At 49.6% G+C, this 27028-nt stretch overlaps 1 protein-coding gene across 5 annotated transcripts in view; it reads left to right on the forward strand.

The window, feature by feature from the left end:
* Positions 1–27028, forward strand: part of Herc2 (E3 ubiquitin-protein ligase HERC2) — a 120551-nt gene that overhangs the window by 35687 nt on the left and 57836 nt on the right. For 2 of the 5 annotated variants that reach the window (XM_077703307.1, XM_077703310.1), the window contains exons 25-43: positions 107–347; positions 1188–1359; positions 2356–2566; positions 6976–7109; positions 7766–7897; positions 8123–8259; positions 11021–11213; positions 12605–12773; positions 15491–15666; positions 16251–16440; positions 16595–16777; positions 17743–17990; positions 18595–18745; positions 20977–21179; positions 22597–22821; positions 23165–23309; positions 24021–24298; positions 24901–25261; positions 26175–26353. In XM_077703307.1, the coding sequence (XP_077559433.1) occupies positions 107–347; positions 1188–1359; positions 2356–2566; positions 6976–7109; positions 7766–7897; positions 8123–8259; positions 11021–11213; positions 12605–12773; positions 15491–15666; positions 16251–16440; positions 16595–16777; positions 17743–17990; positions 18595–18745; positions 20977–21179; positions 22597–22821; positions 23165–23309; positions 24021–24298; positions 24901–25261; positions 26175–26353 (3728 nt within the window). The remainder of the gene's footprint in view (positions 1–106; positions 348–1187; positions 1360–2355; positions 2567–6975; positions 7110–7765; positions 7898–8122; positions 8260–11020; positions 11214–12604; positions 12774–15490; positions 15667–16250; positions 16441–16594; positions 16778–17742; positions 17991–18594; positions 18746–20976; positions 21180–22596; positions 22822–23164; positions 23310–24020; positions 24299–24900; positions 25262–26174; positions 26354–27028) is intronic. The other 3 variants (XM_077703308.1, XM_077703311.1, XM_077703309.1) reach the window with 3 other exon arrangements.

Here is a 27028-nt window from a genome sequence, read left to right on the forward strand (position 1 = left end):
TTATCTATTCGAGTAATTTTTGTGTAGAGCAGTTAGAAGCAACAAATCGCAAGGTAAGGTAGGCCCAAAATTTAAATGGCTGTCCATGTTCCTCGGGATGTTCCAGTGTCGGGAGTGACGCCCACGGAGCCCAAGTCGCTGTCTGCCGCCTCGACCGCCCCGTCGCCGGTGGGTGGCCCTGCGGCCGCCTGGACGGAGGAGGGCCTGGTGGAGGCCATCGCCGAGGGCCGGCTGGAGGAGCCCCTGGTGGGGGGCTTCCTGCGCGCAGTGGACGCCTTCTGCGAGCAGCAGCACCTGGCCCTGCACATGGACTTTGGGGCCGACCACCCAATCGAGGAGGTCGGCAGGTGGGTGCCCCGCAGGTGTGGGTGGCAGTGGGCTTGGGAAGTGTGCTCTTGCTCTACATCGTTAAATGGGTTTTGTGTGGGTTCTGCATATGGATCCACTGATGAACTGCACTGTTTTTTTTTTACCTTGAATTCCGACTAGGGGTGCCACATCCCTTCTGCGGAAAAACGAAGGCAGTTGAAAAGGCACCGAGTCAAATTCAAAGTGGTGCACAAGTGACAGAACAGGCAACCATAGGCGAGTGCACTAGGGTATTTCGATGCCAGTGCCACCGTACAGATCGGCGTGAATCGAGGCACTGTAGAACACGCGAGTGGTTTGTGCCGAGCGGTGCCAGTGCGGGGTGCCAAAGCAGTGGCATCGGGAGGGGGGGGTTTGGAAGGAAAACTGCTCTCCCCCTCTCCTCGTTTCCTTGTAAGCGGCACAGTCGACTTGTTTTCTGAGAGTTTTCTTGTTTTCTGAGGAAGGGATGTGAGATGCATCGCGGCTTGCGGTGCATGCCTTCGGAGCGGAGAGCCGGCGGCAGATCGCAGTTTGGTGCACACTGTAACTGCGTTCAGTCATTATATCTGATATTGCAGCACTGGAGCATTGTAATAAGCGGTTTATTTTACCATAGCAAGCATACGAAAGTGGACGGTGTCATGGTTGTTCATCATTATATCCGATATATTGTTATAAACGGCATTGTTATAAGTGGACTCGACTGTAGTAGAATTCAGTCGTTGCACTGCATGGATGCAAGGCCCCCTTTCTATGAGCTGCATTTCAAAAGAGCCACTGAGGCACCAGCCAGCCCTGCCTAGCCATTCACGGCCTTCTCTGTTGGGGTGCTGCAGGCTGCTAGTGGCGGTGTCGGTCAAGCACCTGGGCTGCGGTGCGCTTCTGCTGAACACTGCTGAGCAGCTGGCCCTCAAGGGTGCCTCCATCAAGCCTTCAGCGGTGCAGCTCCCGGGAGTCCTGCAGGACATAGTGCGCATGGTGCAGCAGGCCAAGTGGTCCCTCATCAAGGTGATGCTCCCCTTTCAACACTGGCTGGATAGTTTGTTATTGCTGCTTGGGTGAGTGTTTCAATCCCAGAGGGGAAAGACCTCTTTAGGTGCTTTGGTGTTCCTATCGTTTTGGACATCAAAAAGAAATTGTTAGCTGAGGTACTCGCAGACAGTTCTAAACTGATGCGGGCCACTGGGGTGGTGCCTGCAAAGCACCAACTCTCTTAAAAGGTCAGAGGACCAGAATGTATCTGTGAAGGCATTGCCAGGTTTTCTAAAACTCCCACCCATCAGAGTGTGACCATTCCTTCAGTTTTTTTCTTTGCTCTATTGTTGTTGGCAAAGTGTCAATCAGCTCATCAGGTTTGGGCTCTGCAGAAGCAACTGCAAGATCTCTTGAAAAGGTGGTCAGTGATGCATCTGTGAGGTCTCAGCACAGTCCAAATGGTACTTTGCATTACGAAATGATTGCGTTGCACTGTCGCCAGCTCGTTATTGTGTTGGTGGCTTTTTGTGATGCATGAGCTGGTGGTAGGGATATCGCAGTGAATCCCACTGTCCTTTCTAGTCTGAGGAAGGTGTACCACTTGTGGAAGACCCTATCTGGGGAAAGGGCAGCCTTGTCAGTTTAAGCTCCCGTTCTCCTGGTGGAATGCTCAGTATGTCGAGGGTAGGGGGGGGGCATATTTTGCGTCCTCTGCGCTGTAACATTTTTGAGTCATAAACATTTTTTACTGACTGAACTATTTCCGATCTTGCTTTTCCACTTTAATTGAAACGAAAGAAACAAGAGCAAAAAAGGAACACTTGTCATTCAATCCTATTCTTTTTTGAGGAGAGCCTTGAATGTGAACATGTTGCTGTGTGTAACCCTGCCCGGTCGACCTCTCTTTTATGTTAATTTTGAGTGATGGCATTTGTTTCAAATCAGGTAGGCCATTGCACCGTGTGCAAATGCACGCTAATGGCAGCAAGGCGGGCAAGCAAACTTTTTGGCTTTGTTCTTTCTTTCCAGGCCAGGCAAGAGCTGAACGGGTCCTACAAAGAGGTCTGCTGGCCCATGGTCGAGCGCTGCCGTTTCCTCTTCTACGAACTGAGGCCAGCGGTCAGCAGGGAGCTGTCGGTCATGGAGAACCTGAAGCTCGTGGGCACCTCGTCACACTGGAAGACTGCGGCACACCAGCTCATCGTGCAGCTGAGGACGGCCAAACGTAAGGATGCGCTGGGTGAGAAGACTGTGCCCCTTGTTCGAACTTCAGCCGCTTTGTTCCTAGCTGCTCCTGTGCATATACAGTGTCGACCGCTTAGAACATATGTTGTGGGAGCTGCGAAAATGTGCACGATAAACAAAACATGCTCAAATCCAACCATATCGCAAGCTACCTTTCAGTCATTCCTTGTTTATTATCACTCAAATGAGCGGCACCTAAAAGCGGAGGTACAGTCTTTATCTCGTCTTTTTTTTTTCTTTCCGCATCTGATGCCGCTGCACCATCTGAACCCCAAGCACGGCTTTAAAGGGGCCCTGGAAGGCGTTTTGAGCACACTAAAAGAAGTAGCGCAATCGTTAGATTGGGTCGTCAACGTCATCTGTGCCAAGTATTACTCTTTTATGCGCAGTGGAAAGCTCACAGTTTTGTTGCGAAGTTTGTCGCTTTTTTCTCACCCTTCCCTTCATGTTTTTGGACACCGCCATCTTCACATGTCTAAATCATCGATTCCCAGATGTTCGTCATGAGCTAGACATCCTGCTATTGGGCGGCTTTTTCACGCACTTCCGGCAATGAGATGAGTCGTCTGCTCAGTGGCGGCTCGCCGCCTGATCTGCCAGCGGAGTGCCGGAGTGCTTGGACATTTTACGACAAACGAAATAAGTGTAAAGAAACGCTTAATCGTTTGTATTGAATGCAACACGGTTATAACACGACATGGATATTCTCTTACCTGAGTACGTTCCATTAAGAAAGCGTTGAAGCCCCGTGGCACTTCTTTTGTGCAATCGCAGCGAACGCCCTGAGCCAAATGCCCGGGTTTGACGCATACATTTTATTCAACTTCAAAACAATCAAGAGATGCATTTCAAACGAACACAACGTCACAACCTGTGTTGCAAGTCTGAACCGCGATTGACAGACAATGGGTTGCCTCCTCCTGCCCGCCGTAAATTCGGCACTCACCTCGCGCTCGGTTTGCGGGGACGAACAGCAAGTCACTTAACTCTGGCACACAAGCCGAGATGGCTTTTAGCCACGCACACTGAACATACCCCATGCGAGGTTGAGTCGTACGTCGCTCGAGAAAGATAATCCAGACCATGGGAAGCACTATCCACCCGCAGAAGCACAATGTCGCATTTCATCGCGAAACAAAGGCGTCCATCCACAACACACACACCATCGCCTCCTGTAATGCCAAACGCATCTCGCACTTCCCAATGGGAGTGAGTGGTACGCCAGCAGTGCCCGCATGTCGCGAGGTGGGGCCCTAAGGTGAACCGGGATCACGCAACCGTAACTGACTTCTGGAGCGGTTTGGGCCTTGTTGCCAATGCAACCGATGTTTGAGATTGTCAAAGAAATGGCGCTCGTCCAGCGCTAGAAAGCTCAGAGCCGCGCTGGAGCATGTTTTGCCAACGTTGCCCCTCTCCACCACGCGTCGCCCCAAGCTGAACTGGTCACATGATTGAAGCGTTTTGTGCACGGGTTATGTATCGGTTTAAAATGTCTTTTTCACATGCCGCCGGCAGGAATTACTACCGCCACAAAATAAGACCCGGCACCAGCGGGGCCACATCTGATACGGCGCTTTTTGGATAAACAGTGCGCCAGTGCGCGGTGCATGAAAGGGACGGAGCGCACGATCCTCCTCGAGCGGCTGCGAGTTCGCCGCCGATAAAAAGTCGCGTGCCGCCGATAGCAACTGCAGCAATGTACACCGCGAAAGGGCAAGGCCAGGCCGCTACATAAATGCGGCCAGATTTTTCGTTCGCTTTTCCAGCCTTGAGCGGAGTGCGGGATTTATGGTGTCAACAAAGGTTGCCCGTAGCAGACGGCAGTCTGAGGAGCGCCATAGCAGAAGTACGTCACTGCTGAGGAGCGCAGCATCATGGAAGGGAAGGCTCTCGCGCCGTCAACAGCAAAAGGAGGAGGAAACGCGGCGCGACGATAATGCACGGTGTTTGATTTACGATTTCTCAGCTAATACTCATCGCTTTAACAAAATTCTTGCGGGAGGAGATTGCTAATACATTGCTTTATTTGGTTACATGTACATCCATGCATCGGCAGAAGGTATTTCAGGACCCCTTTAAAGAGAAAGACAACCGATTTTTGTCGAGTATATTTCTGTATTCCAGATGAAAGGGCACCACTTAATTAAAGCACCATAACCCAAAACGAAACTATGAAAAAGCATTCCTGTAATGTGACCAGATATTGTTTGTGCTTTGGTGTAAATAGTGATAAGATGAGTGCAAAGATTGCAGCATTTCATTTTCACTGGCTAATGTTTTTTTTTTTGTTCTTGATTTGTGAACCTATATGCGTGTTTTCTTGTTCCCTTTTGGCATAAACCAAGTTGAAGTCTAGCGTGTGTTTCGTCTTTTCCGTCTTCATCCAGTGTAAAGTTCACTAGCAGTATGAGTTCACTACCGAAATAGTCGTGCTGCACCAGGGCCATTCACAGATGGTGCAACGTTACGGGCTGCTGTGGCTTTGAGTTGCTGCTAATCTTTAGAATAATCGAATTGTTTGTTTTTCATAAATTTTTGTACTGCTGCGAGTTAATTGGTTGCTAGAAAAAATTAGTTTTCAGTTTCAGCCAGAATTAGTTACCGTATTTACTCGCATAATCCTCGCACTTTTTTTTTCGGAAAAGTCAATGCAAAGTTAGGGGTGCGAGAATTATGCGGGAAAAAAAAATCCGGTGCACAGTGTTGCCATTTTGCCTTATGCCAATCCCGCTATATGTAGCGGTCGTTTTTTGTATAGGTAAGCTCAGTTGCCAACAGCAGCTATTTCTTTTTATTTTATTATTCACAACGTAAACAGTCTCCCGTCGATCAGCGATCATGAAATTGCCGCCTTTGCTTTCTGGCGCGCACCCTATCTCGTCGTCGTATGTGCGTGCCCTACTCCAGTAACGCACGTTGAAGTCGGTGACGCCGAAGTGCCTGCCTGCGGCACAGTTGCCATGTTCGATCGCATACTCTTTCGCTTTCAATTTGAAAGCAGCAGTGTAGCTGGCGTTCCTCTTCATGGCGAAGCGGCACCAAGCACAAAACAAATAGATCAAAAAGTTCTCAAAACGGCAGCGAGCTATACACCACTGACGCGAGTGACTCACCGACTGCTGCCGCTCAACGACGGGACCACGACGGCGACACGACGACACGACAGCGGGCTGCGCGAACACCGTCTAGTTGCGCGCACGTGAAACATGCGCGAAACCGGCTCAAGGACAGTGTGAGTAGCGTGTTAGGGCACCTGTTAGGGAGTAGCCATGCAGGTTGTTAGGGCGCCTGGATGGACTTGGATACACAGCGCTCTCCGCCGAACGGAGAGGCGGCAGGGGAGGGCGCGCATTGGAGAGCGCATGCACCATGCGGGTTTCGCGAGCAGGCAACTTTCGCCGCTGCAAAGTTGGGGGTGCGAGGATTATGCGAGGAACCAAAAAATTCATGTTTTGGTGGCTCACATTAGGGGTGCGAGGATTGCGCGAGTGCGAGGATTACGCGAGTAAATACGGTATTAAGCTCACAATTCTTTAGAATTAATGGTTTTATAAAACTTCCCCCAATCCACGGTGTAAACATATTAATTGGACAGCAAAGTCGAATGAGCACAAGACACAAAGCACAATTGATTGGGGCACAGTCATAATGCATTAATGGCGTCGTGAGATCATTCACAGCAGACGAAAAGGCAGCCATGTCACAAGCAGACACACGCACGCACAGAATAATAAAAGTAAAATGAGAACAAAGCAATAAACGTGGACAAAGAATTGGGAGCTTTATTTTGGAAAGCTGGGTAACCTGGCACAGCAGACGACAGATGATCTGAAACCAGATGACTGGTATTGACAACGATGAACCACGGGAATGCTTTATCAGGATTCATACGAGCTCTTATGTAACTATTTCTGGCCATCATGAACTGTCGACAAAAGAAATTTCATGATCGTCTGCTACCTCATTTGGCTGCTTCCTACTGGGAATCGCCATCGCGTGTTTCGTTTTGCCTTTTCCAGGTGGTGCTGTAGTTCTAAGATCAGCTTGCATGTCCAAAGTGGCCGCCATTTTTATTTATTTTCAGAATAAGCAGCAAAGTACTGTTGTCATTCCTGTTGATTAATAAAATAGACCACAAAAAGCGACATTTGTGTGAAGTTTGAGCGCAAGCAGAGCAGCGGTTCGCTCAGGAAAAAAATTTGAAAGCAATTCATTTATCGATGTAACACCCTGTACATTAGATTGAGAGCTGCAGGGAATTCATGGGAAAGTTAATTTTACAGCAAAGTGTATTCTGTTGTCGGAGAAGAAAAAAAATCTCCGGGATCAATTCATATACAGTCCCTCTGTAATAGCTTTTCACTTCCAAGGTTTATTGAGTGAGTTTTTTTTTAATTTACGCAGGAAGCTTGTCCGAGGGCTTCTCCGAGGAGAACTCTTCCGCTTCAAAAGACAAAGATTCTTCTGATGAAAGTCAAACTGAAGCTCTGGAGAGCTTTGAAGTGAAATTGGAGAATGCTGGAGCACCACTGAGAAAGGTTGGTCCTGTGGTCGTTTATGCTCGTGTCTATGTAAGTCATCTTAGACATCATCGTATTCATCAGCGGCATCAGCAGGTCAGCAGTAGCAGCTGGTGGTCGTCCACTGTATGATGATGTTCTCTCATGGAACAGTGCACGCCTCACATAAACTGAATCCATTCATTGCATCGTATGTGTAGTCCCTTGTTGATACTGGTGTTTCGTGCAGTGTGGCCCATATGTAATGTGTTCAGAACATTGTGCAAAGTTTGTATACACAAACGGAGAAGTGGCTTGCTCAGGAAAAATTCTCACAGATGCTCATTTATTGCCTTAACACCCTGTGTAGGGCTGTGACAACCATGTTGAATTGTTTGTGTAGGACACAGTGTTGGGCAAGTTGATGCATTTTTGGTCAAATTTGGAGCGTGATTGAACAAGGATGACAGAAAGACGACAAACACAAGTTGTTTGTCGTCTTTCTGTCATTTTTGTTCAGTCGCGCTCTAAGTTTTGCCAAATGTAGAATTCTGATCTGCCTTGCAACATGTCTAGTGTGGTACCAACCTGCCGTTTGTGCTTTGTGGTTGCCGATCTTTGTTCCTTGCCTTGTGCATTATTAGTAGCAGGCAACGAGGTGAGTGCTGCTGCCCTTGTTCACCTCCTCCTTGCAGAGTGAGTCTTCCGAGGTGGGCAGCCTCCTGAGGCACAACACCATCGACCACAGCCAGCTGCTGAGCCAGGTGTTTGAGTTTGTCACCCAGGATGTTGACGTGGAGCTCATCAAGAAGGCCATGTACTGCCAGGTGGGCCGTTCCCAACGCTCTCTCGTATTCTTCGCTGCTAGTTCAATGTTTGCAACACACGCTGAGTGCTGTTTTGCAAGTGTATGGAGCTCGATACGTGCGCTAAAATCTAGCACTTGCCCTTGGTGCTTCATCTTTCATTTGTGCTTACTGTGGATGCTGTTCAGTTTGAGCGCTGGCTGCACTCGGAGACAACTCTTTTGTTTTCCTTGTGCATTGTCTCAGATGGAGCGGGCCAAGACGAGATTGCAGGGCCTGGAGAGCATCCTGGCTCTGTTTGAGAAGTCATCCTTGCTGCCTTCTGTCAAGTACAAGCTGCACTGTGGGTGGCAGGGACTGCTGCCTATCGGGAAGATGCCATGGTTTGTGTGACGCTACTCGATTTTCCTGCCTGCGTTATCTCCCCTCGCATGCATTAAGCTTCGGAGGTTAGGTCGTCGTTGAATTTTAGTGCAAATTCTTAGTGTGCTTTTCATAGCCTTGATGTAAAAAACGTAACTGAAGAGGACACTCTTGCTGCTGCAATATGTTGAATGTAAGAAGGGGAATTTGGTTTTTGGCACACTAAGCCAGTCTTGCAATAAATAGGAAAAATGGGCAGATGGTAGTTGAAGAAATGTGTCATTGTGTGTAAAGTAATGGAACAAAATCCTGCAGTTGCACCTCTGAATGTTTGCGCTGCTGAGCACGAGGTAGCGGGTTCGATTCCCGGCCGCGGCGGCCGCTTTTCTGATGGAGGCGTAAAGCAAAAACGCCCGTGTGTACGAGATTTCGGCGCACGTTAAAGATCCCCAGGTGGTCAAAATTAATCCGGAGCCCTCCACTACGGCGCGCCTCATCGCCTGCGCTGCGTCGGCGCGTTAAACCCTAGAATCAATCAATCAATGCACCTCTGAATGTGGTGCTGAAGCATCGCCGCCGCTAATTACCTATGAGTGGTAGAGCTATGCTGGGCATTAGGACCCCACCAGTAGCAGTCCATCTTAGCTGCAGCAGTGTGGTGGGGCACTTAGTCATTTTATGTGCTTAGTTTCGTGTTGACACAAGTGCTGAGATAAATATGCATATTTGAGTATCAAGGGAATCAATTATTGAGGAGGTTGCATTTATAAATAGCTTTTGCAGCTGCTTCCTTTTTTGTACCACTCGCTAGTGTATTTTGAGGCATGCATATCGTATTTACTCGAATCAAGGCTGGCCTCATTTCTAGGCTGACCCCCGAAATCCAGAAGGTCAGAAAATAAAAAAAAAAACTTACCTAGAATGTAAGCCGATCGAAAAAAGGCACTGGACTGAAACTTGAACATGCAATTTATTACGCTTGTGGTGCTTGTCGTAGCATGTTCAATGCTCACTCGTCGTCGTCGTGGGCATCACTGTCCTCTTCCCACATTGCACTGTCCTCAATTCCGTCCAGTGCATTTGAAATTCTGCACTTACTGAAGGCCCGCACAATTACCTCGGCCGGAATTTCGTCCCGTGCCACAGCGACCCAGCTCGCCAGTTGTCTTGATGCACCCGGTCGGTGTCAGCTGGTGATCTTGTAGCGTCAGCCAGTCATTGTGATGCTTCCACAGCCTGTCCTTAAATGGATTGTTGATGGCCACGTCGAGCGGATGTAGCTGGCTTGTCATACCTCCGGGTATTACCGCAATGTCCGTACCACCCTTCAAAAGCATGGACTTAACGTGAGCATCTGTCAAGTGGCCGCGGTAGGAGTCCGGGACCAGGAGTGACTCCTTAATTAAACAGCAGAGCACTGGCACGGCGCTGCCAAACAGTTTTCACCCAATCTTCGATGAGAGCACCACATATCCAACCATTCTCGTAGGCTCGCACAACGACATTCTTAGGGAAAACTTCCCTGGCTAGAAGAGTCTTCCTCTTAAAAATAATGTACGGCAACAGCTTTTTCCCATCGGCCATGCAACACAACATCACGGTGGTGCGCTGCTTCTCGTGGCCTGCAGTTTTGACTTTCACTTCTTTTGCGCCCCCTCTCATTCACGGTGTAGGCCACAGGCATGCCAAAATACACTGGGGTCTGATCGGCGTTATTGATCTGGCCCAGTCGGTACTCCTTTTCCACCCGCTTCTTGATGACAAAGTGCTGGAATTCGACCAGCTTCTCCTCGAAGTCAGCGGGCAGCTTCTAACACACAGACGTCCGCCGTCGTGGGCTGAACCCGAATCGCTTCATAAAGCAAGTGACCCACCCCCTGCTGGCCTTGTACTGAGTCCGTGTGATGCCTTGTACGATTGCAATCTCCCTCGCCTTCGCCTGTATCATCTCCGTCGTCACAGGCATTCCACCCTCTCTTTGCTGCCGGATAAAGTCGGCGACTTCCTTTTCCACCTCGTGGTGTCGACCTTTCTTGGGTCCTGTGAAGGCCATTTGCTTGGAAGCGCAGCTGAAAAATTCATTCCGCTGCTTCCGCCATCTGCACACGTTCTTCTCATTGACGCCGAATTTGCGCTGTCCTTGGGGGTTTGAAGTTCTCTCGGCCTCCAAGACTACCTTCCGCTTAAAAAAGCCACGGTGTAGTGGCACCGCTTGGTGGGTGCCATTGGGCCGTGAACACGGGTGCTTCTCGAGGTAACGCGGCGACAAACGCAAGCAAGCACGGAACGCCCGGTGCTGAGTTGCAACATTCAAACAAGCAAATGGCGTCTGCAAACCTGCAAGATGCCTGCAAGCTGCAAGCCTATGGCCGCGAAGCCACGAGATGGTGTTGAGTGGCTAGGGATGGCAGTAAAGCTGCATCCTCGAATCTAAGCCAACACCCGACTTTTGTAAACAACTTTAAAAAAAAAAGTATCGGCCTAGATTCGAGTAAATACGGTAAATGTAAAGTTGCTTTTTTTATAAGTTAGCGGAGCCAGGTCATGTATTTTGGGTTCATTACTGAAGTACAGCAGCTGCTTGATTAAATAAAAAATAATCTGTTGAACTCTAGATGTACCTTAATGGTAACTTGCTGTACCAATGTTTGTGTTGTGAGGAAACACGCATGTACCTGCAAAATGCCCGTGGCTGTATGGGAAGGAGTTTTTCGCTCCCCATGTTTGTGTCATGGGATTCGGAATTTATGTCTTATGTTCTTTTTCGCTTTCTCCATCCAGGGAGAGGCCCGTACACTGCCTGGCCAACCTGAACCTGATACCGCCTTCCCAGCGCATCTCCCTCGAGTTGGCGTCAGGCCGAATCAACCTGTGGGCTGTCAGTGAGCTGAGGTCCCTGCTCCTGGATCTCTGCAGCTCAGAAGACGAGAACGTGCCTCCCATCGGCCGCTCGGCACGACAGCTCGTCTCCAAGGTATTATCAATCAATCAATCAATCAATTTATTAATATCTCCAAATGATACATGGGGGTTATATACACGTCATGTCTGTTCTTTACAGCAAGTGAAATCAGCTCAGCACTTACCACTTCCCTCTAAGCAGCGTGCTTATGGATTGCAGGTTTACCTTTTTGTTAACTTTATGGATGTCCACTTATGCATGCGTTTTTAGCGGAGGATTTCTGTTTTTCTAAAAATATTGTATTTGGAAATTGTGGGCTCAGAGGCTGTTGGGGCACCCAAATGTGGGCACGTTGGGTGCCAGAATGCGGGGGTTCGCGGCTGCAGATGGACCATATTACTCAGCTAGCAAGTTAGAACACGAGAACCAAAGCCACAGTCCCCACCGTGGTGTCCCGGGGCTTCATTTGTTCGGGGGTTTGTTCGACTTACCGCGAGGGGCCAGTGATGCGCTCGGAGGCAGGTGATGTCAACAAACGAGGCTTTATTGCTCAATCATAATAGGGAACACGAACTAGACAGGGTGTCCCGAGCTTGGGTGGGAGATGGCGTCCCCACGAGCTCGTTAAGCTGTTCGTGTTTGTCGACTCGGTCTGGCTCCTGAGAGGAGACTTGCCTCGTCTCGGGGTCGAGGAACATCCATTCCTTTGTCCAACCCTAAAACTAAATTGCAGGTTTTATGACTTTTCTGGACCTGACGCTTTGTTTTCTTCTGTTTATTGCCTGAATAAGTTTTTCTAAGGCATTTAAGAAACGGAAAAGCTGTGCGTCATCTGCTTGCAATGCTGTTGCTCGCTGTGCTTGTCAGCACAGCAGGGGCATTGCGGGCAGACGACACCTCATTTTGCACATTTTAACTATGTACTTATAAAAACTTATTCAAGCAAAAAACAGAAGAAAACAAAGCACCCTGCTGGAAAAAGTCATAAAATGGCAGTTTGGTTCATGAGAAATGTCTCACTGGCAAACACGGCGAGTGCAGTGGCAGGGCACTGAAGTCAAACAGTGTGCTGTTGGCTCACCCAGTGTAACCCCAGCTATACCAGGCTGTTTTTTAGCCTCATTAGCAGTGAAAGTATTGAACACATCACACAATTTCCCATACTGTGTGTCTTGAAACGTCAATCCTCAAGTAACCTCCCAAGTGTTTGGCCACTCCGTGTCACCTAGCACACCATTTCACAAGTGCTGCTAGATCCAACACTACTCGTTTGTGGTGCTTGCCAGAGAGCACCGTAATGAGCGTGACACGCCCATTGTACCTGGCTATGTTTGGTGCCTGTGCTTTCGTCAGAAAGAGAGCACCACTTGCCTAGCAGCTGCAGCCGGGCTGCTGACCTTGGTTGTCATGGGGAGGTCCTTGCCTTTGGGGGTTCCCAACGTTGGTCTCCCCACCCCTGCCAGGTGAGCATGGAGAGCGGCTGCTCGGTGTCCAGCGGGGCCCTGTCGGCCCCCTCGCGGTTCCTGCTGTCGGCCATCGGCCTCCTGTCGGGGGAGCACGAGAGCCGCAGCCTCAGCCTGCTGCTCAGCTCGGGGGTGCTGGCGCACCTGCAGACCCTGCTGCGGGTCCTGGGTGAGTGGGGGCCGCCACCGACAAGCTTCCCCACTCCCGTGCCCCATTACTGTCTCTTGCTGTGAGGAGGCCTCACACTGGGGCTCTGCACTATCACCATTGTCACAGGTTCTAAAGAAGTAATCTTGAGGGGTTGGAGGAAGCTGTTGGTGAACATGTTCAAGAGGGGTGAAAGTACCGTATTTACTGTAGAACCTCGTTGATACGTTTAAAAAGAAAACACTAAGGAGTAACGTACTTTCCCGGAAGAAGCGTACTATGGGGCATTTTTGGTGTTCACATTTGAGAGCGTAGACCCTGGGAAGTCGTATGAACTCAGAATGTATTAACAGGGTTCTACTATACTCGACTGTAACGCGACTGCAATTGTAACGCGAGGAGTGACTTTTCATTGCATCCAGAAAAAAAAATAAGACCGTGAAGGTAACGCAAGGGGTAACTTTTTATCGCGTCAAAAAAAAGAGGGGAGGAAGAACTGCCAAAGTACCCACGCAAGGCCAGTGAAAGCATGGAAAAGCACAATTATTTTTTAAACACTGTGACTAGATGCCTGACTGTGATTCTTTGAACTTTGTTCGCAGGATGCCCATCAGTTGAGCATCACTTGTTTTGAGCTGTATCAGTTCAACACTGACTTCCATGAGGCAGCCATGCTGTTTCATGACAAAATTGATAACACGGTTCTGCGATTCGACGTGTTGGCCATAGCGAGGCTCACAGAAACCTTTTCCACCGGGTTCGCACATGAAAAGTCACTCCCGCTGGAGCCACCATCTACGGATGGTCGATACGGCGAGTTTTTAAAGGGGCACTGACACAAAATTTTGAAGGCGAGATAACGTTGGAGATAGATTGGTGGGAACACATATACATCATCTGCAAAATATCAGCGGCGAATACAGCCTAGAACATATTTAAAATCAATTTTGAAGTGTGCGAAACGCAACCGAGCAGCCAGCAGAGGACCACGCGCAATTGTAAATAAACAACATCCAAACACGTCACGAGTTTGTGTTTGCCGCTTCCGCACTACCGGCGTTTTACGCGGGCTCGCCCGGCTCGCCGCTCCAATCGGACGGCCGGAGGGCGGAGCTTCTGCTCTCGAGAACGAACGACCCGATCGTTGGCGGCGGAGGCGCCGTGATTTCGTCAGCTAATCGGGCAGCTGGCCGCGACCAAAGTTCTACAGCGATTCCAGGCACTCTGTTTCTATTACTGTTTATTACCATTGGAAGCGAAAACGCGCCGGAGGCACGAAAAGCCCACTGAGCTAGCCGCACGGTCGCTGTGCAGGCGGCGGCCACGGCCGCGAAGTGGCCCAGGCCGGCGCAGGTAGCTCGAGTGATAGCTTGTTACCGCTGCACGAAATTGTCCCCAAGTCCCGACCATGGTGGCTTACATGAGAAAGGAGTTAATGATGCGATGGCGGGTTGCATTAAAAATTGTCATCTGCACCGCTTACGAGAGCGGCACTCGAATATCCGCCGCAGTGCTGAGCGAACACATCTGTAGGCGGACCTGTAGGCAGACCGGCCGGCTGCTCCCAGCGCGCGTCTTGCCACCCACCGTCTCGAGCGTCGCGCGTCGTTCTTTAGCCGCAGTAGCATTTGCACTCGCAGCGCCTGCGTCACATCCACGGTCGCTTTTTAATTAAGCGCCTCACGAGATCAGTACGTGGGGGCATTCGCAGAAACTGCCGTCGATGTGGATTCGACAGTGCTACGGCGGCTCTGCTCTGTGATATCCCTCCGACGGTCACGTGGTCAGCTTTGTTCACACAAAATCCACAAAATCCATCGTTTCACGGCACTCGCTGAAACCGAAACTGCGACTGGCCGCATTTAAAATCCCTCTAATTAAACAACCGTCGCACGCTGAAGCAAATGAGGTTTCTACAGGTTATAAGTAGGGCACTAGCTACTTATCGCAACGAAAAAAACAAGATGCTAAATTTTTGTGTCAGTGCCCCTTTAAGCAGCTGTCAGTTTCGTCAGCCATTAAAACATAAAATAGTATGTCTATTGAGATGGGTGTCGTAGCAAGTGCAACACATTGCCATCTCAAGGGGAGCCAAAGAAAAGTCGAAACAATCAAGGGCAACGAAAACTACCCAGGCCTCCACACAGTATGACGCAAAAACAAAGGCAAAGCGCTGCACATGCCGTCAACACTGTCACTACCAATGCAGGAAAAAGAAAACAAAGAGAGCCGTTCTTGGCTTGTAGTGGATTCAGGTAGCTATGGCACGTGTGGCCAACATTGATCGTGAAATGACCAAAACTGTAGCCGTCGAAGAGAATTGGGTGCATCATTGCACTCGTTTGGCAACTTGAATTTCGCTATTCGATTTTAACGCGAGGGCCGACTTCAGCTAGCACAAATTAGAAAAAAAAAAACAAAAAAAAACGTGTTACTTTCAAGTAAGCATGGTAACCTTCCTAGTTTAAGATTACTGTAGTTTACCTTGCAGTGTACACTATGTGTGTGTTAAGTTCATTTTGATGTACTCCTTGTGGTGACCTTGTAGGCTAAAGTTCCTCTTTGCAGCTTCATTTTATTCTTTTCTGATCAGTAAAAGGCATCCAGGGCATCTTTCTTTTCCCCAGCCGAGCTACCCGTGTTATGTTTAGGCTGCCTATAAGGCCACAGAGTGTGCTGCAGTCACGGTGTGGGTGAAATGTGACAGGCATCTCATTGTCACTGTTACGGTACTGCAGGTCCCAGGCCAACACGGACGCCCCACGAAAAGAATGTCAGCCTCTGTGCGGTTCTCGAAGAGACCGTCCGGAAGCCGCAGCCCCCAGCACCAACGCCAAGCGGCATAGAGCTGGCTTCAATGATGAAGATCGGCACCAGGGTGGTCCGTGGTGTGGACTGGAAGTGGGGAGACCAGGTGCGGTGCACAGCTCTGGGTTGGCTTATTTGCAAGAACGGGAACATAAAATGTTTCATTTGGGGGGCTCAGTGCTAGCTGCTTGTAATTACGGGCAAGTATTGAGATGGGTATATGGGGGTGGGGGTGCGTGCGTGTGTGTGTACAGATGAGCCCCCTCGTAATGGCTGCAGTTATAACAAGCACTTGGCTATCAATAATAATCTGTGCAGATTATCACAGTATGCACTGAGACAATAGTGATTTGTTCAGATAGAATGAACGTTCAAGAGAGTGCAGCTGCATCAGATGTGCTGTGCAGATCTTCTGCTTCCAAACTGTGCTGATAGTGATCAGCAAAAGAAAATGACAAGGGTGGAAGAAATTGTAACCAAGAAGGGGCATTGTCGTGGGTTCCAGATTGCCTTTTAACAACTTCCTTTGCTGCCAGTAGCAAGGAGTGAATGTTAGGAGAGTAGCTTATTACCTTGTGCCCGAATCATTTAAAAGGTCTAGTGAACGACGTCTGGTGCCTGCAAGCTTCACTCAGCACACCCCAAGTCTGTCAGCGTGTCCACTCTGATAGATTCCTTCTCTGCCCACAGGACGGACCTCCTCCCGGGGAGGGCCGCGTGATCGGTGAGCTCGGTGAGGACGGCTGGATTCGGGTGCAGTGGGACAACGGCTCCACCAACTCCTACCGCATGGGCAAAGAAGGGAAATACGACCTCAAGTTGGCCGAACTGCCTCCACAGCCCGAGGTGGAACTCAGCTCTGACTCGGAGGACGAAGATGGTATGTGCCACTTAGATAGATATCCCTTTTTGGCCTACCTAGTTGTGCTTGGTTATCCTGTAGTATCAGAAAGGAGAGGGAAGGGTGAAGACAAGGGCTAAGTGCAATTAAACTGCGCTGCTGCCCGTTTGTCATGCTGTTGGTGCCTTTCCAGCGACCACGACAGTGCCGGCTGCCCAGCACCCGTCTGTGCTGCTCCAGCAGGGCTGCTACACCCTCTTGCGGGCGCTGTGCGTCTCCCTGGGCCTGCACTCCAGCTCTGCTCATCCCAAGGCCATTTCGGTCATGTCGGGCCTTCTCCGATCCATCATTGCGTCGGGCCAAGGATGTGGCCGCAGTGAGTGCCCCTTCAGACCTCGCTTGCAACTAAAGCTTGCTCGTGCGGTGTGAGGCCACCACTCCTGAGTGAAAGCTTAGTTTTATGCAGGTTTCTAGCTCGAAGACACTGGGTGCCCCACCTCGTAAAGCCGTACGTCAGTGTGAAGCCTGTTCGAGGTCACAGAGCGAAAGAATGCCGCGAGCAAGAAGAAAGAGCGTTGCTAAGTAATGCCTGCCGGCAGCCCAGTGGCAGTGTTCCAAGGGCTCCATAGATTCGTCCATTGCCCCTGTACCCAGCGCTGTGACTTCTTCGGAACTAGGAGCTGCTAGACCGTTGATTGGCTGTGCTCAGCACAGTAGCTGCTGTGTGTGGAAGTGGAGAGCACAGTAGCTGCACAGGATGCACAAGAGATGGCAGTGTGGAAAGGAGGTTAGCATGTATATAACTGACTCTGGAGTAAGTGGCCTGATTTCCTCTATCATCTTTACCATCTCACTGTAGTGTCAGGGGGTGGACGGGCCTAATAGTACTTTGACCTGTATCGATGCTCATTGTTACTCTCTTCGAGCTGTACAATGTCAGTCAATGACAGCGATGGGGTGGCTAAACTAAAAAAACCCCTAGGGACAGTCAAGCAGTGCTTTCCCCACACAAGCACTACCATTTGCATTCACCTTAGTGAAATGACTTTCAGTTTGTTTTCTAATTGCGTTTTACAAATTCAAAAATGCCCTTATGTGTGCCTCTTGTGATCAGCCAGCACACTATGCAGTGGCCCTGACAGGGTAGCCAGCATCTTGTTTGGAGACACATTGTCCAGTAACCTCTTTCCTTGCTAGATGGGCACCTGTGTGAGCCATTGGGGAAGGCAAAGAAAGGAGGGCAGGGTGGCTCCAAGCCCCCTCTGCTATATTGTGCATTCACTTTCCCCACATGTTGAAGGGGCTTCTTTGCTGGCCCTCTCTCCTCGCTCTCTCGTGAAGGTGGCGACCCCTCCTCCTCTTCCTCAGCCGCCGCCATGGGTGGTGGGCTGGAGTGGATGCTGGAGGAGCAGCACCACGAGTGGGCCACCCTGGGCTTTGTGCGGGGGGTGTGTGCCACCCCGGCCCTGTGCCGGGCCCTGAGCTCCCCGCCCTGGGTCACCCTGCTGCTCGGGGTGGCCTCGGGGCCCTGCAGCTGGCCTGCGGGAGCGGGGGACAAGGTTGCCTCCCCGCTCCTGCTGCCCACACAGGTACGTAGTGGCAGCACGGTGGCTGGGTCCCCGAACCCTGGCACCTGCCGCTGGCGAGACTTCTGTATTCTCTTGAGAGGTTGCTGCGTGAGGGAGGGAAGTTCCCATGTAAATTCTGCGTAGAGTTCCGACAAGCGGTATGCCCCTGGCACAGTACTCCTTTGTGGTCCCTCTTGTATTCTTTTGAGAGGTTATTATGTTAGGGGAAAGTACCTGTCTAAATTTTGTGTGGACCTCTGCCTAGGGTTACACACCTTGCACTTTATTACCCCATTTGTAGCAATGTGAGGGCAATAAGTGGCCCATTGAGCGGAGATGTCGGCGTTCTCCGTAGCATCGAAGTGGTACCTTAACTCCTGTTGGCTGCAATGCGTCATGTGGCTTCATAGCACATGCCTCAGAAATAAAGCACAAGGAAAAGGAGCGTGCACAGAGATGGAACACACAAGAAACGATTGTGCAGGCGGGTGAACAGGCGGGCAGTGTTCGTTTATCAGGATGTCTCCTATTTTTTCTCGCATTTTTATTTAGATCCAGTGTTGTTGCTCGCTGAATTACCAGTGCAGCAGTGTACTGACGTGGTGGTGTCCCCATTTTTCCGTAGATTCAAGCACTCAGGGTTCTAAAGACACTCCTGCTTTCCTGGACATCCGATGACTACAGCAAGCTGCGGTTCTCTTTTGTGCAAGCATTGTTTGCCCTGCTTGGCAAGGTCCTGGTTTCCTGCAGCCACGACCCGACGTTGCATGCCACAGGTGGGTTGAATTGACAAATTCCTTTCTGTTGCTGTCGTTGAGGGTGCACATTGGTTGGCAAAAATCAATGTGCGAATTGTGCCTTTTTGTTAATGAACGTGACGTACATGGTTGGCTTTTCAAGTTGCTAGTATTCTAGGTCCAGATTTCTAGTTGTGTTTAATGCTTCCTTGAGAATTGGTACTGTTTGCCCCCTATATTTAGAGGCAACACCTGTAGCTCAGCTTCATTGGACTCTCTCACTATTTCTCCTCCCTTGCATTCCTTTGGCTTTTCAACAGTCAGTGGCTTTCCTTGTTAGAAGGGTCAACTTGACATTTTGTGCATTATCTAAGTTCTGCATGGGTTTGAGAACTGACACAGGTAGGTGGCACGTGATGTTGACTTATATAACACCAGTCAAACACCATCAAGTCAGGAACAAGGGTGAAATAGCTGCGCCATTTGTGCCGCACTGTGCCAATCCACTTTACATGTGCCATTCTGCTCCAAAAGGCAGTATTGTGCCAAAACTGCTCCAAATCGGCTCCGAAAGTGGGGCAAGTGTAAGGTGATGTTCAATGCCAGTCACATTGAGAAAGGAGCAGGTGGGACTCATTCGTGCACTGTCATTCACAATGTGGCTTAGTCCAGAGAGCTCTCTCAAGGACTAACACTTGGAGCTCTGAGCTCGAAGTCACTCATCGTAATTTCACGGTCTCTAAGTGGCAGCGCTCTTTTATGGGATTTGAGAGTGACCTTGGTGTGTGGGTGATGCGCGAACTTTGCTTTGCCCTGAAATGCAGCTTCACCACGCAGCGCCCTGCACCATGATGCATGCATTGGCGTCAACCCTTATTGCAATCTTTCCGCTTGGTGTTAGCAAAAGATAAATTAGCTTTATTGTTCAGGCAGACCCTCTGCTGTTTTATCTTATCACGAGTACGCTTGCCATTCCAAAGGCTAGATGCCACAGTACCATGTCGAACAGGATGAGATAACAGGCGTTCGCCCGGCACAAGCAAGAAGGGAGATTCTGTTAAGCTAGCAGCTATCTGCAAGTTATGAGCTCCATAGGTGTGTCTTGCCCGATGCCACCCGTTTCCTCCAAAAAGGGGGGGGGGAGGTGCATATAAGCCCTCCCCCTTCCCTCGTTCTCCCCCCTGTAAGCCCGCTGTTTACCCGTTTACCCTCGAAAAAACAAGTTGAGAAACACTTGTAGGTTCGTTATGTATTTGGGTAAACACGATGGAATTGCAAAGTATTTTATGTGAATAATATGGTAGAATATTTCTTTCTTGGTTTTGGGAACGAGATCACTTAATTAATTATTTTTTATTTTTCTGTAGTCTAGTCAGGTTTAGCTCAGATTATCGCTTAGTTTCTTTTCTCTTAGTTACTTCCTTTCTCAGTTTATTTGTCTATAGTCTCGTTCGGTGTAGATTGAAGGCAGACCTTCTACCTTAGGTGCGAGAGACACTGTTTCACTGAGCTCTCCTCTTCCTCTATGACGTTTCTCATGGCTGTAATTATGTTATGTATTTTTCACTTTTCTGAGGTCTAGTCCGGTGCAGCTGTTCAAAGCATCGCTTATCTCTAGTTTTTCTTTTGGCAATTGCTCTGTCAGCTGTTATGCTTTAATTCTTGAAACGTATATTTTTCTAACATGTCAATAAAGTGGTCTCCTCAGTGTAAATCGAATGTTGAGTAAAAGCAATTTGAGTTTTTGTTTCTCTGTATTTACCAGAAATGAAAAATTGCAAATAAATGATGTTTGACCCTAGAAATGTGCTCCCAAATGGACTTCTACAGCTCCAGAAATTGCCTTTTAATGCTCCAAAGGTGCACCAAAATATCCATTTACTGTTCCAAAGCTGCTTCAAAACCGCATTATTCCAGCTCCCTGAGCTGCTCCAAAAGGCTCAAGCCCGCATCCGCCCCTGCAGGAACGAACATCATAGACAGGTGACACATGACATCAACTCATGTAACACCGATCAAACATAGTTACAACAGTGGCAAGTTTTGTGATCTTTATTTTGGCATTGTGTCAGAAACAAGATGGACGGGTGGCACATGACCTCGACTCATACAACCCCAGCTAGATGCCTTTACAGGGAAGATAAGTTCTGTGCTTAGTGTTTTCATGAGATTTTTCTACGCATAAACAGTGCATACATTGCTCTCAAGTTGTCCCAGTTTACTAAGCAGTTTAGTCCGTTTACTCTGTTGTTGTGTAATGGTCCTTGCAGAGCCTGGGTGGAAAGGCAAGAAGAGTGCCCGTGCGCGGGTTCTGCTCACGGCCTCCCACACGAGCACGGTGGCCGAGGAGTGCGTGTCCCTGCTGCGCGAGCTACACTGCGTGCCCACCTGGAATGAGGCGGTCAACCAGCACCTGCAGGCGGGTCTCGCGAGAATCTTTGCCGAGACCCCCGGCACTCCCAGTGGGGCCGAGGTACAGTTAATCTATGGCCAGTGCATGTGCGCATGTGCATACCCTACTTGCTTGAAAACTTCAGTACAGTTGAACCTCATTATAAGAGACACTGATGTAAGAGACAAATGGGTATAAGAGACACTATTCACCCTATCTTTCCCATTAAATCGACCTCTTTTATAACAGACATTGGATGTAGAAGATTGGTTATAAGAGACAAGTTATCCTTGAAGTTTAATCAATAACCTTGCTTGTAACAGACATTTTAACTTCAGATGCAGTGCCACCAGTCACTAATTGCAGTTGCTTCCATTGTGGAAACACAGGGGGACAACAGACGCCGGCAGTCGCTATTTATTATAACTTCAGCAAACACAAAGTGGTTCAGTCAGCTATGAAATGACGATGAGAAGCCCTGCCAATGGAAATGCAACTGACAGAAGTGGTTGAAGCTTACTGCCATCCATTGGAGCGCGACCGCACATGCGGGCTCTCCCACTCGCGTAGCTCCCAATCAAGAAACACTGCAGATGTTGAGTCTTGCAAGCGTAATGAATAGCCTGAGCACACAGCGGAAGAAGCTGTGTGCTCTGGCTGTTCATCAGGCTTGTGAACTCAACATATACGATTCATCTTCCACAAACAAGGAAAGGAAAAAAAGTTTGTAGAATTGGTTGTAAAAAACAGTGTAAATACAGTCATGAAGCAAACAAAGTTTCATAAATTCTGGAGCCAAACATTAATTAGAATGAATCTTTTGAAACATGCTGTAGCGTTCCTTTGAGCTTATTTTAGTTATACGGTGCCCACATGGAACTAGGGTCTGATTTGTAAGTGAAAACATGGTTCCCTGCTTATAGGAGACATCTCGTATAAGAGACAGAAACTGCTCCCCGGTACGTGTCTCTTATAAAGGGGTTCAACTGTAGCACTAAAAGCACCAGGTTGTAAAAAGAGCATAGGAGTGTTGAGATACCCTTCGTCGTGTTGGCTCCTTTCACGCATTTGGTGCGAAAGCTTGTCTTTGAAATAACGCACTATGGTGACTCAACATGATGGCTTGGATTTGGTTCATGACTGTGCTGACAATATTTGAGGGAAAAAATCTACAAACTTCACATGTATGTGATGTTTGGTGTGTTTTGTGGGGCTCTCACCTCCCACTTCTGTTAGCAAAAAAAAAAAAAAAAAAGCAGCATGGCGAACTATGCCGCCACTCCCACAATTCTCAAATGCACTTGTCGACATTTTATCCACAGCACTGGCAAAAGCTTGTGTCGCCATTTCTCGTAGGCGGACACCTCTAGGTTGTGTACATCGTACGTTGCCTAATTTTCAGTGCCTTATAATTATGAAGACGCAAGCAGTGCCTGGGCTACTAAACAGCCGGGGGGGCAGTGGTGCCGACATCTCCTTGACATGGCCCCTGTTGCAGCAGCAGCCGGCGGACGTGGTACTGCTGAAGAAGTCCAGCTCCCTGGCGGCCCTGGCTGTGCTGGGTGGGGTGGACCGGAGGGTGCGCCTGGGCGGGATCGTGGGCTTCGTGGAGCACCCGCAGGACAGGGGCACGGTGGCCGGCATCTCCCTGCGGGGGAAGCTGGTGGTGCACTGCCACTCCTTCAACAGCCTCGCCAAGCACTCGCTCGACCAGCTGGTGCCTGTGAGTAGTAGTTCGGGTTGGGGTCGGGGCTTGCTGATGGGCGAGGGAGCCGGAAGAGTCAGCTGTTGGAATACAGACCCATTTGTGCAGGTCTCAATGGTGGGCCTAAGGTTCACTCAACTAGGTCCTAACAACGGTTTGTGAGTGTCAGCTTGTGTGTTCTTCTGCAGCCCCATGTTTGTAGGGGTCAACGCTGGGCTTGAAATGTTGAATTACTCTGAGGTCACGTGGCCAACCTTTACGTGAACGTGCACGCGAGTCATGGTAGTCAGTGTCCCACCTGCTAGTGTGCCTTCCCTTCTCTTTGTTCATTCTGTCGTTTTTGGCTGTGCCTGTCTCGCAGGCGAGCGAAAGCCTCTTCCAGCTGCAGAAGCTGCCCCTCAACGATGGCATGCTCTCCACGTGGGCTGTCCTGCTCAGCCGTGCGGTGACTGTCCTGCCCAAGCTGACCTCTGACCTCCTGGTTCAGTTTCCGAGCATAGCCGAAGGTACAGAATAGCACCGTGGAAAGTTGGGCGAGTTGGTATTGATGCATTATGAAGTCAGTGACGTCTGGTATATTATGAAAGCAATGATGCCTGATTGATACATTATGAAATCAACGAAATCTGTGATGTTTGCACAACATACGGTTGTGCAAACATCACAGCAGGCCATATATGCACCTGGTCGTACACTGCTAGGGCTGCACAGGGCAAGAGTGTAAATCCCTTTCCAAAGAAAAAAAAAAAAAAAAACGCCCGTGGCATTTAGGCAGAGGGGTAGGTTGTAGAAGCTTGGGAAATTGGCCGGGAGGGGTCGAAGTGTGTTAGCCACCCTTCGCTCAGCCTACAGGACTCCCAGTTGGCGACATGTGCTGAGATAGCAAACTGTGCAACTGATAGTTCTTATCTATATGTCCATGTACTTTTATTTATATTTCTATGTGTGTGTAAATCAGCTTGGTTATCACAGCCTGTCGCAGCATATATTTCTGTTTCTTCATAGAGTTCTCAGTTGCTAGTAGTGCATCCTCCTGTGTACCTTCTATTCTGCCTCGCCGTCTTTTTTCGCGCATTCTTTTATAATGTACCAAAGAGCGTCATGTTGCACCGAGCAGCGGCATTGCTTACTAACCTACGAATGTGCGTGTTGATGCCTCCTCCTCCTCCTCCTCCTCCCCCTCCTCCTCCTCCCCCTCTTCTTCTCCTGCCGTGCAGTGTCATCCGGCGTGAACGTGTCCCTGCTGGTGCAGCAGCAGCTGCTGTTGAGCATGATGTGCGCCACCCAGGTGCTGGCCTCCAAGCAGTCCGTGCTCAGGCAGGTGCTGCTGCAGAACGTGCCTCCCCCGCCCACTACCGAGCAGCAGCCGACGGCATCTGGGGCCGAGGAAGACGCCGTGGCCGAGATGAGGCCCACCACCCTCATTGAGCAGGTCATGGCCACCGCCACACAGCCGTCGCCCCTGAGGCCTGTGTTTGGAAGGCAGGAGCTGGAGGTGGGCGTTGCTCCCAGCGTACCACCTAGAGTAATGGCGAAGACAGGAGTGTGTGTCAGCTTGCGGGCTAGTTTATTGGGAGCTTGATGCTTACAGCGTGGTGCTCTGAGGAAAAAGGAATAGTATTGCATTGCATTGTTTTATGTGCTCAGCTGTTGCATTCTTGTGGCTGTTCAATGGCACCCGCACTGTTACTTTCGCTCGTTTGGTTAGCATATTTCCTCCTGCATGGCTTATTCTTTTTGTAGCCTGCCTAAAAGCTTTAAAAAGCCTTTAGGCAAGCTACAAAAAGAATAAACCTGAAGATCTATCAGTGCAAATGTTTGATGTGGATAAGTGAACCTGAGGGGCAGTCAAAATTTGTTTTGTTTCTTTAGACACGAGATTTCTGCTCATTGCTAGTGGACAGGCCATAAGCAGAGTAGCATAGGCTGCAGTGGTGTAAATAAACAGGGGAAACACACACAAAAAAGAAAACATCGCCTGCTGGTTGCAGATATTGGCTACCATAGTTTTCATGGAGTGCCAAAGGAACTCCTTTGCCTCGTTGGCTCTCCAGTCGTCACCTGAGTTCTCTCTCTGACCTCTGCTCTCTTCTGCAGGCGGCCGCCATCGCCCTTGTCCAGTTCCTGATAGCGGAGGGGACACGCAAGAAGCGGTCGGCCCAGCCACTTGCCGCTGACACGGTGGAGCCTGCTGCTGAGGCAGTGGAGCACGAGCCGTCGGCGGACAGCCCCCTGAGCGAGGATGGGGCGGACCATTTGGGCAATGATGGGGCGGCTAGCCTGCAGGCCGCTGGTCGGTCCCACAAGGCCAAGTCCAAGGGATCGTCGTCCCGTCGCTCGTCACTCTCGACACCCCAGGGCACCGCTGCCACCGCACCGGGATCAGTGCCCATTGTTCAGCAGCTGGTGGAGATGGGCTTCTCCAAGCACAGTGTGGCCGTGGCTCTCAACGCCCTGGGTGGGTGGCATTCCTCAAGGCTGTCATTTTCCCATGTCGCACTTGGTAGCTGCTTAATGGATAGCTGCTTAATGGGTAGCTAAACAGTGGCTGGCTTATAGGTGGTATTCATTGAAAAGTTTAGCGGTCAATTTCTTCGCTTGGAAACACTGGAAATGGCCACAGACAAGGCCGATGTGCCACGGACATGGCACGGCTTGGGCCACTGCGCCCGTATGCCGAAGAAAAAAAAAAGCACCGGCGTGCGTTGTCTGCTCCGCTTCAACTTGATTCTCAACGGTGGTGTCAACAGAGATGTTATTAATTGCACTCACATTGTAGTCGAGGCATTACTTTGTGTTTGGTGGGTAGAGTTTGGAATGTCCAACACAAATCATGTGCTCAGCACGGACAAGTGCCGCCATCCCGTGGAGCCCGACGTAACCAGTAACAGCCCACTCACACGGTTGCCTGCATGCGTGCCTTGCCAGTGAATACAAGCTATAAACTGCGTGTGCACATTTTCAACAACCAATCGCTTCTGTGCACACCCTGTATAGTAAAAGAAGTCGTGGCTTGCCTAGTGTGAATGGTGCCCTCAACTGTCCTGGTTGGGTGGACCTATCAATACGGGGTCAGGCTACCTTGTCACTGACAGCTGTAGTGCTAACTACTTCCCGAGGCTCGTTGCTCATGCATAGCTGATGGACTGTAGCAACCAGTGAGAATCCGTTTCCACATTCCCTAGTAGTTGTCGTTCCACTGGTGTGAAAAAGAGCACACACCCACACACGCATAGGGGATGCCGTTAGCAACCTTAGACGGCTCTAATAACAACGATAAAATGACTACGTCCCTAGCTCATGCAGCTTCCCCAGCTTTGACACAGCCGGGTGTAGAGCTGACTGTGTGTTGTGCTGTGCGGCCCTCGCAGCCGGCTCGTTCCACGTGATGCCCAGCCCCGAGGCCATTGTGTCCTGGCTGCTGGAGCACGGGGACGAGGTGCCCTGTGTGTCGGACGACGAGAGCATCACCTCCCTCGACAACTGCTCCGAGTCGGACTCCTTCTCGGATGATCTCTACGTGGGAGAAGGAAGCGGGCCCCTGCCAGAGGTGGGGGCAGTCTGCTGCCGTTCAGTTGCAGCCGCGGATTGGTTGGTTCATTGTTTCTGCAAAACGCGCGCAGCGCTAAGTAGACAAGATTAAGTTTGGGAATGAGAAAAGGCGGTAACGAGGGCTGTTATGTGCCTCTCTGAGTTTGTTTGTGCGCAATGCACTTATGTCTTGCCGTTCCAAGATCTCATTTCATTTTATCAGCAGCGTACACATTCTGCAAAACTGTGGGAAGCTTGTAAGTTAGTGAGGGAAGCTTGCAAAGCGAAATTTGTTTGATGCAGCCCCAAGCAAGAGTTCAGGAATGTTTCTTTCTTTTCTTGTCATTCGAGCAATGCACATGCATTTCTTCCCCAGCTTGTGTACTTTTTTTTATTGGTGTGCTTTGAAATATGTTTTATCTGTGTAGGATACGTGCATATTTGGATAGACGATATTTTATGTGTCTGAAGAATAACATCAAATTTTTGTGCGCCAATATGCTCAGCACTTTTCTGCAGGCATTTTACATATTTACACTGCTTTTCTTCCGCAGCGAAGGCTGACTGGTCACAATAAATCAAGCACAGAATTTGCTGGCATCAGTGCTTTTACATAGCATTTTCAGTCTGCCTGGAAATGCTAAATTTCTTTCAGCAAGTTTCTGAATAGTTATTGCCACTTGACTGTTGTATG

Source organism: Haemaphysalis longicornis, unplaced genomic scaffold, assembly GCF_048455015.1.
Source record: "Haemaphysalis longicornis isolate Haplotype H1 unplaced genomic scaffold, Haemaphysalis longicornis Haplotype H1 scaffold_3, whole genome shotgun sequence".
Classification (NCBI taxonomy): domain Eukaryota; kingdom Metazoa; phylum Arthropoda; class Arachnida; order Ixodida; family Ixodidae; genus Haemaphysalis; species Haemaphysalis longicornis.